At 34.3% G+C, this 14,780-nt stretch overlaps 1 protein-coding gene across 1 annotated transcript in view; it reads left to right on the forward strand.

Annotated features, from left to right (window-relative positions):
• Positions 1–14,780, forward strand: part of LOC141398385 (phospholipid-transporting ATPase IF-like) — a 45,530-nt gene that overhangs the window by 21,813 nt on the left and 8,937 nt on the right. The window contains exons 5-7 of the mRNA XM_073975670.1: positions 24–189; positions 11,104–11,212; positions 11,267–11,751. Of these exons, the coding sequence (XP_073831771.1) occupies positions 24–189; positions 11,104–11,212; positions 11,267–11,751 (760 nt within the window). The remainder of the gene's footprint in view (positions 1–23; positions 190–11,103; positions 11,213–11,266; positions 11,752–14,780) is intronic.

Here is a 14,780-nt window from a genome sequence, read left to right on the forward strand (position 1 = left end):
ATTTTAAATATTTATAATTTTAGGAGAGTCACAAAAATTTCTTCCAAGCTTTATCAATTTGCCATACTGTCCAGGTTGTTGGCAATTTGAACGATGATGAACAACTGGAATTTATGACAGTAGGAAAGGATAATGAAAACCTATTGGAACGGAAAAAAGAATTAAATTTTTTCATTGGGCCAGATCCAAGTAAGTTGTTGGTTAGATTAAACAGAGTTACATAGAATAGGGTAAAATTTTATGATGCTGTAGATCCCACTACGTCACATAACGTTGTCCACATAAAAACAAATGAGGAAATTGATGCTGAATGCCTAGCCAACCAGCCAAAGGTAGCCCTTAACTAGAAACTGAGACTTTCATAAGGATTGAATAACGGCTGTACGACCGAAATCCTTTTTCGCCCAACAATTATTTACCTAAATTACCGTTGTCGTTGAAAAATGTGCATAAAACCTTTTAGTAAGTAAAACCGCTCGATATGGAGTTGCAAAAAAACATGGAGACATAACAACAATTTTTTGAGTGGAGATTTGAGAGATAGTTGGACCTTCTAAGCAAACAAATTTCGTGGGGGTGATCTCGAAGAAATGGAAAATCTTCGAACTTCACCTGAGTTAAGACAAAGTTGATTTAATTGGTTGAACCTTTCGAGTGTTTTCGTGCGAACCAGCCAGACAGGCACACATGACTATATCGACTCCAATTGTCTGAAATTTGCCCAAACATGCTTGGTTCCTAAACCATTTTTACTATGATGGTACCATTATTTGTATCATCGTATCCTGGCAACGTTTTCAGCAATTTTGCAGAAGGCATTACCTAACTAAAAAGCAAAGATTTCAGGGAAAAATCAGACTACCTCAGGATATACACTTTTAAAACGCCAATACATGTATCCTTTATTTTTAAACCCTAAGCCTAAAGCTAACTATGGGATGTGCTATTTGTTCCGATCAAAAATGTGCCTTATAATCTTATAATGGTATTAGACGTCCGTATGTCTATCTTACTAACTGCAGCACATCAAATGGAGTAACGGATTTGGTCCAAACTTTGGATCAAGTCATAATTCTTCCAGGTATTGATCAGATTCGAAAAACACAATATTCCATAATCTTTTGTTGGTTTTAATTTTGTTTGCAGCTGCTTGTGCTCGCAGCCCCTATTACGAAGGTATATTTTTTTTGGGGGCAACTAAAATGACTGAAAAAGTCGAGTTTTTTCAAAGTGTTCCCAATTTCGTTACCCGCCCATATTGAAGAGTTGGCAGGGTGGTCCTGCTACTGTGCCAGCAGAGGCGATTCGTACAGGACGATTTTCCTCCTATCGTCAAAAACGGAGATTCTGGAGGCACTACTGCTTACTATGATGATATGGTGCTTCTTAGTTGCCCAACATCAACATGGATTCTGGAAAACGCAGAGCTCAACAGCATTACAAGTCACATCCATAAATACGAGGGGCACTAAAAAACCTTTTGACATAGGCAACACGCAGCGTCGTCAGCCGTCATTTCACATTTTTTTGGCAAGTTTGGCAGTTTTTAGCCTGTGCGTATTCAGGACAGTTTGACATACGACCATGTGTTGTGTCGTTTACAGCGACATGAAAAATTCACTTTGTAAAAAATTTGAATTTACTTGTGAACATTTTCGTTCTATAATTTTTCACAACTTTGGACATGGATAATGAATGCATGATTCTATCGATCAAATTAAATCTTTTATGTCGATAAAGGGCCATCTTATAGCACTATGAAAAACTGGTTTAATGAATTCAATCGTGGCCGACACTCGCAAAAAAACGTAGGTCGTGAGGGTAGCCCAAAACCAGAAAAAATTAAGCCGTGCCTGAACGGATAATGCCAGATGTCCTTGTTAAATACAGTGAGATAGAGGCATCCCTGGGCATTTCTTCCACTAACTAAGATTTGATATTGCATGAATGCTTGGCGCCAAAAATGGGGGTTTCTCGCTAGATCCAGCAAAATTGGTCAATCGCTCAAAAAAATCTCTTGTGGATTTGTGCAAAGAAATTGTGAACAAAAACAATCGCGGTGCTTCAAACGACATTTATAAGATCGTCACAGACGACGAATCTTGGGTCTATGCTTAGGAGTCCGAAACAAAACAGGAATGGACCGTTTGGGTCTTCGAAATCGAGCCAAATCCAACAAAAGTTGTTCATGGAAGAAGACCTTCGAGGCAAATGGTCGCCTGTATCTTCAGCAAAACTAACCATGTGGCGACTATACAGCTTGAGAAATGTAGGACGGTTAATTCAGAGTGCTACACTACAATTTGATTGGCTGAAGTCTCCTGGTAAATTCGAAAAACGAGCAAGAGAAGACGAATCGTCCTGCATCATGACAATGCGTGCTCTCACACATCGATTCAAACCAGCGCCTGTTTGATGGGACAAAACGTGGAATTAATGGATCAGGTGTCGTACAGCCCTGACTGGGGATCCAATGACTTCATTTGATTGCAGTACATTAAGAAAAAAAAGGCGTGGTGAACGATTTTCGTCGCCAGAAGATGTTGCAAAAGCGTTCAAAAATCATGTTTTGGAGGTGTCTCAATGAAACCACTGAAAACAACCCAACACAGGTCGCATGTCAAACTGTCCTGAGTACGCTTAGCCTAAAAACTGTCAAACTTTCCAAAAAATGTCAAATCACGCCTGGCGACACTGCGTGTTACCTAGGCCAGAAGGTTTTTTAGTGCCCCTTGTACCATCGTCGATGACATATGTAATATCGACGCCTCCAAACAATAGTATGCTAAGTCGACTTAGCATGTTTTCAAGTTCTTTACATTTTTATATTTAACGTCCTTTTACTTAAATTCTGTCAAATTTTGGTAATGATCGGACAATCCGAACATAAGTTATAAACAAATATTTCCTTAGCATAGTACTGAAGGTCAAAGAAAGTTCCAAACTTTTAGAGCTTGTCCTGCAAAACTCGCTTTTCAGAATTAGCAAACTATTATTTGGAGGTGTCGAACGTCCTTTAACTTAAATTCTGTCTAATTTTGGTAATGATCGGTCAATCCGAACAGAAGTTATAAACAATTATTGACTTAGCATAGTACTGAAGTTCAAAAAAATTTCCAAACTTTGAGAGCTTCTCCTACAAAACTCACTTTTTAGACTTAGCATACTATTATTTGGAGGTGTCGATATGATATAGCTGACTTGGACGGTTGAAATTGCTCGGTGATGTCTTGACCACTAACTACCCCAAGGCAATGGGCGTAACGGTCCATGTTTAAGTCGTCCACTCAAGCTACAGCTATAAGAAGGATCAAACACCACTAGTCTGTGGGCGCTGGTCACTTGGGGTGTGACAAAGAAACCTTGCTGACTTCTTATACAGCAATAGAGCGATATACACTAAGCTTGGCAGCACCAGTGTGGTAAGGTAATGTTGGTTCTACGCAGTGGAAGAATATTCAAACCTTGCAGAATGTCGTTCTGAGTACTGCAATACGAGAAGAACTGTACTGTTGCCAAACGTAAATTGACATTTTTTTTTTTTGAAAAATTTGACAGTTTTTAGCCGAAACGTACTCAGGATAGTTTGACATACGATCATGTGTTGTGTTAGTGAATTGATTGAGACACCTCCAAAACACGTCTTTTGAACGCTTCAGCAGCATCGTTGACCACGTCGTTTTTTTTTTTCTTGATGTACGGTGGATGAGCCACCAATTTCACGTTTTGTCCGGTCAATGATTCGTCTTCTCATGTTCGTTTTTCGAATTTCTGGGGAGACTTCAGGCAAAAAAAAAAAAAAAAAATTTAGCGAACCACTCAGAATTAACCGCTCTACGTTGCACGAGCCATACAGTCGCCACATGATCAGTTTGGCCGAAAAAAACAGGCGACCTTTTGCTTCGAAGTGCTTCATCAATGAAAAACTTTCGTTCGATTTGGTTCGCCTTCGGGCTTATGCGGGCTCTTTATGGACGCAGTCAATCCTGATTGCAGAAATTATGTATCTGTACGCATATGAACCTGAAGCAGATTACCGAAGAAGATACACGAACGAACAAATTTGCGTTACTACAACAAAGTCATTTTTGTTGGTCATCGTAGGCATTTTTAAAGCTGTATGAACTAAAACTGCACTTAAGCGAAAATTTTAAATTTTTCGAATTTGAGATACGTTAGGAAGACATTTTACGATGTGCAAATTAGCCAACAAAAATGGCTTGTGGGTGCGATAAGGATAGCAATATACATCGTAATATTTTCTAGGACAACTCGTCCCACACCTAAGTTGAAGAATCTCGCTTAAGTGCAGTGTTAAGACTGTTCGCAGATTGTTTTGAAAAATTTATACAATGTAGTCCTTGTGATTCCTATTACGGCGATATATTATTGTTAGTTTTGAAGTACATGCATCTGGACATAATGGCCCAAAAGCTCTAAAAATCTTGCGGTGTCCAACTAACATGGCGGTTTGGCAAGATATGTCGGTCTATTTGCATATACCTCTACCGCAAAATTTAAACAATTTTGCGCTTCAACACAGAAAAAAATAATTACTGCATTTCAGGAATAGTGTTCATAAAGTCTTGCCAAGGTTCAAACTTCTGTATTTCATGAACACCTTTCATAAAGCAAAAAAATACTGTTTTTTCTGAGAGATTGAAAAAAATACAATTTTGATGAGTTGTTGTTTTTGTTATTATTGACTAATCACCACACACCACCAAACCAAACCAGAGACACACATTTTGCTACTTTTATTAATTTTCTTTTATTTTGTATTATTGTAACTTACCGTTTCTTCTAATGATTCTCACTGTAGTTGTTATCGTCTTGTGAACGTAGCAGAACAATACGAACCATATGTACATACATGTTGAATCTATCAGCACTAGGTTGAGATATTAGATGTTGCCTTTATATTAAAGAAATTAAAAATTTGTAGTTGCGAACTATACAGTCAAAGACTGTGTTTTTGCGACACCAAACGCACTGCAGTTGTTTGGTTTGTCAGTTAACTAACAACAAAATTAATTTTGTTACCTAGGTATGTTGTTGTGGTGAGGTTTGTTGATATAGTCTCAATGTTATAGTGAGACGATGGAGGGGGTTGTGTTGTGGTTTGTTGATACATTGCCAATACGATGGTGAGACGACGAGACCATTCAAAAAAAAAAAAAAAATAAAAAATAAAAAACTATAACAAAGTTGAGAGCCTTTACCAAACAAGAGATGAAATATGAGAGCAAATAGTGGAATATCGGGAAAAATAGGAAAGTGACGAAAGTTATGGAAGATACCAAGGAACGGTCCTGACCAGATCTAACATGGCAAAGCCCAGGATTTATCTTGGTCCCTCTTTCATCTCAAGTGGACACTGACCTCCCCGTGGTGTCACCTGGGGAACTGCTTTTAACACACGTTAAAGCTAGTGAGCTAACATGTGCCGCGCGTTCACCCATAAGATCGTTAAAAACTTGGGTTTGGGCGTCGGGTTAGAACCCCCTTCCCCCAGGAAAAAACCGCCTACTATGAAAAAACGAAAGAAAAGAAAAACAAACCCCTCTAAAGTTGACGAACCCCGCAAACGTTTTAGGGCAGTGATCTGCGAATCTTCACCTGGAATGTTCGCACTCTTTATAGAGAAGGTGCAGTCTTCGCATTGGCAGACGTACTTGAAAAGTACAAGACCGATATTACTGCCATACAGGAAATACGATGGATTGGGAAAGGCGTCACAACAACACCTAAAGGTGACGCACTGTATTATAGCTGCCATGACACAAAGCATGAGTTTGGTTGCGGATTCGTAGTTAGTCGGAGACTAAAACATCTGGTATCCAGCTTCACCCCAGTGAATGAAAGACTTGCTGCAATTCGAATAGAAGCTAAATTCTTCAACATCAGCTTTATTTGCGCTCATGCTCCCCTGAAGAAAAGGACGAACAGACCAAATATATATTTTACGAGCGCTTAGAAGAAACATATGACCGTTGCCCTGCCCATGACATTAAAATCATTCTAGGCGATTTTAATGCCAAAATTGGAAAGGAGAATATTTTTGGCCCAACAGTCGGGAAATTCAGTCTCCACAGTGAAACATCTGACAATGGTATGAGGCTGATAGACTTTGCAGCTGCAAAAAACATGGTAGTTAGCAGTACCAGATTTAATCATCTCGATATTCATAAGGGCACCTGGCTGTCTCCAGATCAGAAAACAAGAAACCAAATTGATCATGTTGTGATAGATGGAAGACATTCATCGAGCGTGTTGGATGTACGATCGTTCCGAGGCGCAAACATTGATTCGGACCACTACCTTGTTGCAGCAAAGGTACGCACCCGCTTAAACGTAGCAAACAAAGTACGAACAGACACAACACGAAAGTTAGGCATCGGTAAGCTGCAATCACAACAGATAGCCACAGCATATTCCACTCAACTAGCCCAATTGCTTAATCAAAGCACTCCTCATCCCGATAACATATCAGCCCAATGGCAAAGCATTGCCCACTCCATGCAAACAGCCGCAAAATCCATACTTGGATACCAGAGACCTCCACCAAGGAATCCATGGTATGATGAGGAGTGTCGTGCTGCCACCGAAGAGAAAAATGCGGCATATAAGGCTACTTTACAATCCGTAGCAACGCGTAGCGCACGAGAGTGATACAGGGAGAAAAGGAGAGAGGAGAAACGTCTTTTCCGCAGGAAAAAGAGAGAGATGGAAAAGCGGGAGTGTGAAAAAATCGAGATGTACAGGAGCCAGAATGAAGTCCGAAAATTCTACCAAAGAGTCAAGCATCAAACTGATGGCTTTGGTACAGGCACATCCTCCTGTAGAGACCAGCAAGGTAATTTGGTAACTGATACAGATAGTGTACTCAGGATATGGAAAGAACATTTTTCAAATCTGTTGGTATCCAATAGCAGCGAAGACGACGAAGATACCACAGTCCCAATCCCAGAAGATGGTATTGAATGTATACCGCCCAGCCAAGATGAGGTAAAGACAGCAATAAATCGGCTGAAGCATAATAAGGCAGCAGGGGCCGATGGCTTACCAGCCGAGCTGTTCAAAAACGGAGGCGACACGCTGATAAGGTGTATTCATCAGCTAGTTAGCACCATCTGGCAGGAAGAACGAGTACCCGACGATTGGAACCTGAGTATCCTGTGCCCCGTCCACAAGAAGGGAGATAAGACTGTATGCTCTAACTATAGGGGCATAAGTCTACTCCCTATTGCCTACAAGATCGTGTCAGGGATATTGTCCGAACGACTAAAGCCTATGGTCAACGAGATAATTGGACCATACCAATGCGGCTTTAGACCTGGCAAGTCCACCATTGAACAGATATTTACCCTGCGGCAAATCCTGGAGAAGACCCAAGAGATGCAGATCGACACCTACCACCTTTTTGTCGATTATAAAGCAGCCTTCGACAGCCCGCTGCGATCAAAGGTATTCCAAGCCATGTCTGAATTTGGTATCCCCGCAAAGCTCATCCGGCTTTGTAAAATGACTTTAACTGACACGAGGTCCTCAGTTAAAATAGGAAAGAACCTCTTCGAAGAGTTTGGTACCAAAAGAGGTTTCAGACAAGGAGACAGCCTTTCGTGTGACCTCTTCAACATCCTGCTAGAAAAGGTTATACGAGAGGCAAACGTCAAAAGAAGTGGCACAATCTACACCAATAGTCACATGTTACTTGCTTATGCTGATGATATAGACATCATGGGCCGATCAGTAAAAGGTCGAAGGAGAATCTGCTAAAGTGGGTTTGGCGGTAAACGGTGAGAAGACCAAGTTGATGGTGTCGACGCGCAATGCGTCCATTGAGCTCGGACCGACTGTGGAAGTTGGTTCCTATAATATTGAGGTAGTAAAAGACTTCGTCTACCTCGGCACCACCGTAAACACAACAAACGACATCAGTTGTGAAATAAAAAGAAGAATTGTATTGGCCAACAGATGCTACTTTGGTTTAAGTAAGCAGTTTAAAAACAAAGCCACATCTCGTCAAACAAAAATAACGCTCTACAAAACACTGATACTACCCGTGCTGATGTATGGCTCCGAAGCCTGGGTACTTGCGCAAGCAGACATGGCAGTGCTTGGTGTGTTTGAGAGAAAAATTCTTCGAAAGATCTACGGACCAATCTGCGTTGACGGTGAATATCGACGTCGCATGAACCACGAGCTTTATCTGCTATACAACGACATCAATATAGTTAAACGTATCGAGATGCAGCGATTGCGTTGGCTAGGCCATATCATAAGAATGAGCGATGATGAACCCGCTAAAAAGGCGTATGAATACATGCCACATGGCGGTGCACGCAGAATTGGCAGGCCAAGGAATAGATGGCGCAAACAAGTGGATGATGAGATGAAAAGGCGCGGTATTCCAGAGTGCAAAGCAACAAATAGAGAGGAATGGAGATCTCATCTTAGTTCGGCCTATAGAACAAATGTTCTGTAATGGGCCAGCTAAGTAAGTAAGTAAGTAACATTAAAAGGAAAGTCCTTATGTGTAAGGATTAAGGATTATTACATGTTTCAAAAGGACAATGGCCTCAAAAGTATGGGTTTCCTTCAAGAAATTCCCGTTTTTTTTCAAACAGGACAAGTCGAAACCCGAATTGAAACTTTAGAGCTTTTCTGAGCATTTCATGGCTTTAGAATTCATAAACAGGACATAACACTCGGAATTTTGTCGCTACAGTTGTTGTATTTGTAGATGACCAATTTTTGTGGATTTTACGATCCAGTGAACGTTGGACTTGTCACTATAAGTACTATAACTACCATTAAAACCAATTAATATACTCTTTATGATCTTAAGTACAGATTTAGTTTCATTTTGTTCAAAAATGTCAAGAATTTTTTACACAGTTCCACGAGGATTCTCCGTTGTATACTAACTTTTGCGACATAAATTTTGGTCTTTTTGGGATTCGAACCGTACATTTGATAATGTATGCAAATATTGCGCACTTTTAATTGTTATTACGAAAGACAAGCTTCTTGTCTATCAAATAAAACTAATTGTTTTTTGTTTTCAATAAGTTTTAGTGATATTTATTCCTAATACATTTTGGTTTCAACGGTGTATACTAACTTTTGCGACAGACTGTAAATACCACAACAGTTTTCGTATTTTTGTTGGTAAGCTCATACATCCAAGAAAGGCCACATAATTTTGAAAACAACCTATAATAATTGTTCCACAAACATCCCATACGGGACAAGGGAGATTTTCTCATATCAATGAGTGCACCCCGATTCATATTAGCTCAATGATAAGGGACCTACTGTTTATTGCCGAGTCCGAACGGCGTGTCCTAAGACACCAATTGTAGAGAAGTTTTACATGGCTGAAATACTCAGGAAATATCGCCAACATTACTGAGGGATATTTTGCTACCGTTGAAATTGTTTGATGTTGCCTGGCCCTGGATTCGTACCCACGACCTATAGTGTGCAAGGCGTGTGTGCATACCATTGCACCACGGTGGCACCCAAACCTAAACCTAAATACATAAATTTTGAGGAAAAGTTTCGGTTATGAAGCAGTATTCGATCTGCCTATGAATTAATGTACTAATTCACACAATCTAAGGGTATATATCTTTCGTCGAAGTCCGCTGATTCCTTTTATTTCCTTTACCGTAGTATGGAGGGTATATTAAGTTTGTATTTCTGTTTGTAACTCATCGAAATAATCATTTGCGACCTCTTAAGCAATGTAAAGTTCTGGGTAGATCTATTCATATCCGTTTGTTGTAATCACTCTAGCGTTCGCAATAATTGAGCTAGAACGCTATATTTTTGAACCCGACTGTATTTTTTCTATAGGCAGGTCAAGTTCGAACATGGGCTATAAGGGTCCACGTTTTGGTGTAGACCCACATATAACGGTACCTCTGGAATTAAGGTATTTTGAGGATTATATCTGCATTATTGGACCGAACTACCTATAATTTGACATTTTAGGTACCAAACATTCTCCAACAAGAATTTTCGTTATAGATCCATGTTTTGGTATAGCACTGTCCCGATTTTACGTCCCGATTTTAGATATTCTGAAGATATCAGCTACATTCATTGTCAAAACTACCTGTAATTCGACTTTTGAGGTTCCCAGCGGTCTCAAAACTTCGTCTGTAATTTGACTTTTAACGTGGTTACAAATTTCTTCACCAACATTTGTCAACGTATGACATTGTTTTGGTATAGCTCCCATATAACAAACAGTACCTCCCGATTTATGTATTTTGAGGATTTTATCTGTTAATTTTTATACCCTACACCACTATGTGGGGAGGGTATTATAAGTTGGTTTTGCCCAAAAAGTTTGTAACGCATCGAAATAATGGTCGTAGACCCATACTTATATATACCAAAATGAATGTCTCGACGAGCTGAGTCGATCTGGCTATGTGTGTCCGTCCGTCAGTCCGTCCGTCCGTCTGTCTATCTAAACCTTGTAATCACGCTACAGGTCGCAATTTTGATCGGATCGTCACGAAATTTTGGGTGTTGATGAGGGTCCCGGATGGGAAGAAGCCTATTGATTTTAGTGATGGTCGGATAATATTCAGGGGGCGGAATGGGCAAAAAACTAATGTGGATAAAAAGACAACGTTTTTTCCAAAGCGAATATCTCAGCTTCTATATGGGGTATACCAAAAGTAAGCCCTGACAATAAAAGTAGAAAATATCACCTTTCTAATGATGTAAAGTAAGTTCTCGTAAGTGATCAAACAACGAAGATATTACAATAGTCGCAAATAAAACGCAAATTTTCATTCTTGCGATTTTAATTATAATGACGAATATCACAGCTTTGTTTGGGGACTTTCCAAAAGCAAAGCCTGACTATGAATGTAGAAGATCCCATCTTTACAATGATGCAAACTAGGTCGGCGTAGGTGACCAAATAACGGAGATATTGCAATAGTCGGTAATACTTCCCATTTTTCAATTTTTTTGGAAATCACGCTACAGGCCGCAATTTTCATAGGATCGTCACGAAATTTTATGTGTTTTGCGAAATTAATATAAATTATAATTATAAACATAACTTCATTTCAGTAATTCCCAAAGAAACCCTTGTCTCACAAGAAACTCAAATCAGAGCGAAGGAACAAAACTTCTTGGAGAAAGCCAGTACCATGTTAAACAAAACTGAAGAAATTATAAAGTAACGTAAAAAAATATTATTGCCAAATTGAAGCTAATCAATAATATTTTACAGAAATTTAGATTATCAGGCCTCCAGTGCAGATGAAAAAGCTCTGGTAGAGGCATGTGCCCATTTGGGTTTCCTATACATAGGTGATGATAATGAAATTTTAAAAATGCGTATGTTAACCACTTCCGCCGATTCACACCTGCCACATGACCTACATTTTCAACGATTGCATGTATTGGAATTTACGTCGGAACGTAAAAGGATGAGTGTTATTGTAAAAGATAAAAATGACATAAAATGGATTTATACAAAGGGTGCCGAGAGTTGCGTTTTTCCTTTGTGCGATCAACAATCGATGGAAATGATTACAAAAACCAATTCGCATATAATGGATTTTGCAAAACAAGGCCTGAGGACATTGGCAATTGCTAGACGTAAAATCGATGATGACGAATATGAACATTTCGCCATGGAGATACAAAAGGCAAGTCTTTCATTGGATAACAGAAAGGCGCTGAGTGAGAAATGTTATGCCATACTAGAGAACAGTAAGTATTTTTAAAGAGATATTTTGAACTTATAATTATATTTAAATTAAAAATATTTTGAAGCATGGACCTAATTTTAAAATATTATTAAGAGCGAATTTATTTTAAAAACGAGAATTTAAATTAATTTAAAAATATTATTTAAACGAGGATTTAATTTCAAAATATTTTTTAAGCGTGAATTTAAATTGATTTAAAAATATTTTTTAAGCGTGGATTTAATTTAAAAATATTTTTTAATCGTGAATTTAAATTGAAAAAAATTTTTTATCGGCAATTTAAATTAATTCAAAAATATGTTTAAAGCGTGGATTAAATATAAAAATATTTTTAAAAATATTTAAAAATAGTTTTAAGCGTGGATTTAATATAAAAATATTTAAAAATAGTTTTAAGCATGGATTTAATATACAAATATTTTTAAAAATATTTCAAAATAGTTTTAAGCGTGGATTTAATATAAAAATATTTTTAAAAATATTTCAAAATAGTTTTAAGCGTGGATTTAATATAAAAATATTTTTAAAAATATTTCAAAATAGTTTTAAGCGTGGATTTAATATAAACATATTTTTAAAAATATTTCAACATAGTTTTAAGCGTGGATTCAATATAAAAATATTTTTAAAAATATTTCAAAATAGTTTTAAGCGTAGATGTAATATAAAAATATTTCAAAATAGTTTTAAGCGTGGATGTAATATAAAAATATTTTTAAGCATGGATTTAATTTAAAAATATTTAAAAATATTTTTAAGCGTGGATTTATTTTAAAAACATTTTTAAAAATATAAAAATATAATTTAAAAATATTTAAAAATAGTTTTAAGCGTGGTTTTAATTTAAAATTATTTAAAAATATTTTTAAGCGAGGATTTAATTTAAAAATATTTTTAAGCGTGGATTTAATAATATGTTTAAGCGTGGATTTAATTAGAAATATTTTTAAAAATATGTTTAAGCGTGGATTTAATTTAAAAATATTTTTAAAAATATGTTTAAGCGTGGATTTAATTTAAAAATATTTTTAAAAATATGTTTAAGCGTGGATTTAATTTAAAAATATTTTTAAAAATATGTTTAAGCGTGGATTTAATTTAAAAATATTTTTAAAAATATGTTTAAGCGTGGATTTAATTTAAAAATATTTTTAAAAATATGTTTAAGCGTGGATTTAATTTAAAAATATTTTTAAAAATATGTTTAACCGTGGATTTAATTTAAAAATATTTTTAAAATAAAAATATGTTTAAGTGTGGATTAAATTTAAAAATATTTTTAAAAATATGTTTAAGCGTGGATTTAATTTAAAAATATTTTTAAAAATATGTTTAAGCGTGGATTTAATTTAAAAATATTTTTAAAAATATGTTTAAGCGTGGAATTAATTTAAAAATATGTTTAAGCGTGGAATTAATTTAAAAATATTTTTAAAAATATGTTTAAGCGTGGATTTAATTTAACAATATTTTTAAAAATATGTTTAAGCGTGGATTTAATTTAAAAATATTTTTAAAAATATGTTTAAGCGTGGATTTAATTTAAAAATATTTTTAAAAATATGTTTAAGCGTGGATTTAATTTAAAAATATTTTTAAAAATATGTTTAAGCGTGGATTTAATTTAAAAATTTGTTTAAGTGTGGATTTAATTTAAAAATATTTTTAAAAATATGTTTAAGCGTGGATATAATTTAAAAATATTTTTAAAAATATGTTTAAGCGTGGATTTAATTTAAAAATATTTTTAAAAATATGTTTAAGCGTGGATATAATTTAAAAATATTTTTAAAAATATGTTTAGGCGTGGATTTAATTTAAAAATATTTTTAAAAATATTTAAAATTATTTTTAAGCGTGGATTTAATTTAAAAATATTTTTAAAAATATTTAAAATTATTTTTAAGCGTGGATTTAATTTAAAAATATTTTTAAAAATATTTAAAATTATTTTTAAGCGTGGATTTATTTTAAAAATATTTTTAAAAATATTTAAAATTATTTTCAAGCGTGGATTTAATTTAAAAATATTTAAAATTATTTTTAAGCGTGGATTTAATTTAAAAATATTTTTAAAAATATTTAAAATTATTTTTAAGCGTGGATTTATTTTAAAAATATTTTTAAAAATATTTAAAATTATTTTCAAGCGTGGATTTAATTTAAAAATATTTTTAAAAATATTTAAAATTATTTTTAAACGTGGATTTAATTTAAAAATATTTAAAATTATTTTTAAGCGTGGATTTAATTTAAAAATATTTTTAAAAATATTTAAAATTATTTTTAAACGTGGATTTAATTTAAAAATATTTACAATTATTTTTGAGCGTGGATTTAATTTAAAAATATTTAAAAATATTTTTAAGCGTGGATTTAAATTAAAAATATTTTTAAAAATATTTAAAAATAGTTTTAAGCGTGGATTTAATATAAAAATATTTTTAAAAATATTTAAAAATAGTTTTAAGCGTGGATCTAATATAAAAATATTTTTAAAAATATTTCAAAATAGTTTTAAGCGTGGATTTAATATAAAAATATTTTTAAAAATATTTCAAAATAGTTTTAAGCGTGGATTTAATATAAACATATTTTTAAAAATATTTCAAAATAGTTTTAAGCGTGGATTTAATATAAAAATATTTCAAAATAGTTTTAAGCGTAGATGTAATATAAAAATATTTCAAAATAGTTTTAAGCGTGGATGTAATATAAAAATATTTTTAAGCGTGGATTTAATTTAAAAATATTTAAAAATATTTTTAAGCGTGGATTTATTTTAAAAACATTTTTAAAAATATTTTTAAGCGTGGATTTATTTTAAAAACATTTTTAAAAATATAAAAATATAATTTAAAAATATTTAAAAATAGTTTTAAGCGTGGTTTTAATTTAAAATTATTTAAAAATATTTTTAAGCGAGGATTTAATTTAAAAATATTTTTAAGTGTGGATTTAATAATATGTTTAAGCGTGGATTTAATTAGAAATATTTTTAAAAATATGTTTAAGCGTGGATTTAATTTA

The sequence above is a fragment of the Musca autumnalis genome, unplaced genomic scaffold, assembly GCF_047663935.1.
Source record: "Musca autumnalis isolate F117 unplaced genomic scaffold, ASM4766393v1 scaffold_3, whole genome shotgun sequence".
In the NCBI taxonomy this organism is placed as follows: domain Eukaryota; kingdom Metazoa; phylum Arthropoda; class Insecta; order Diptera; family Muscidae; genus Musca; species Musca autumnalis.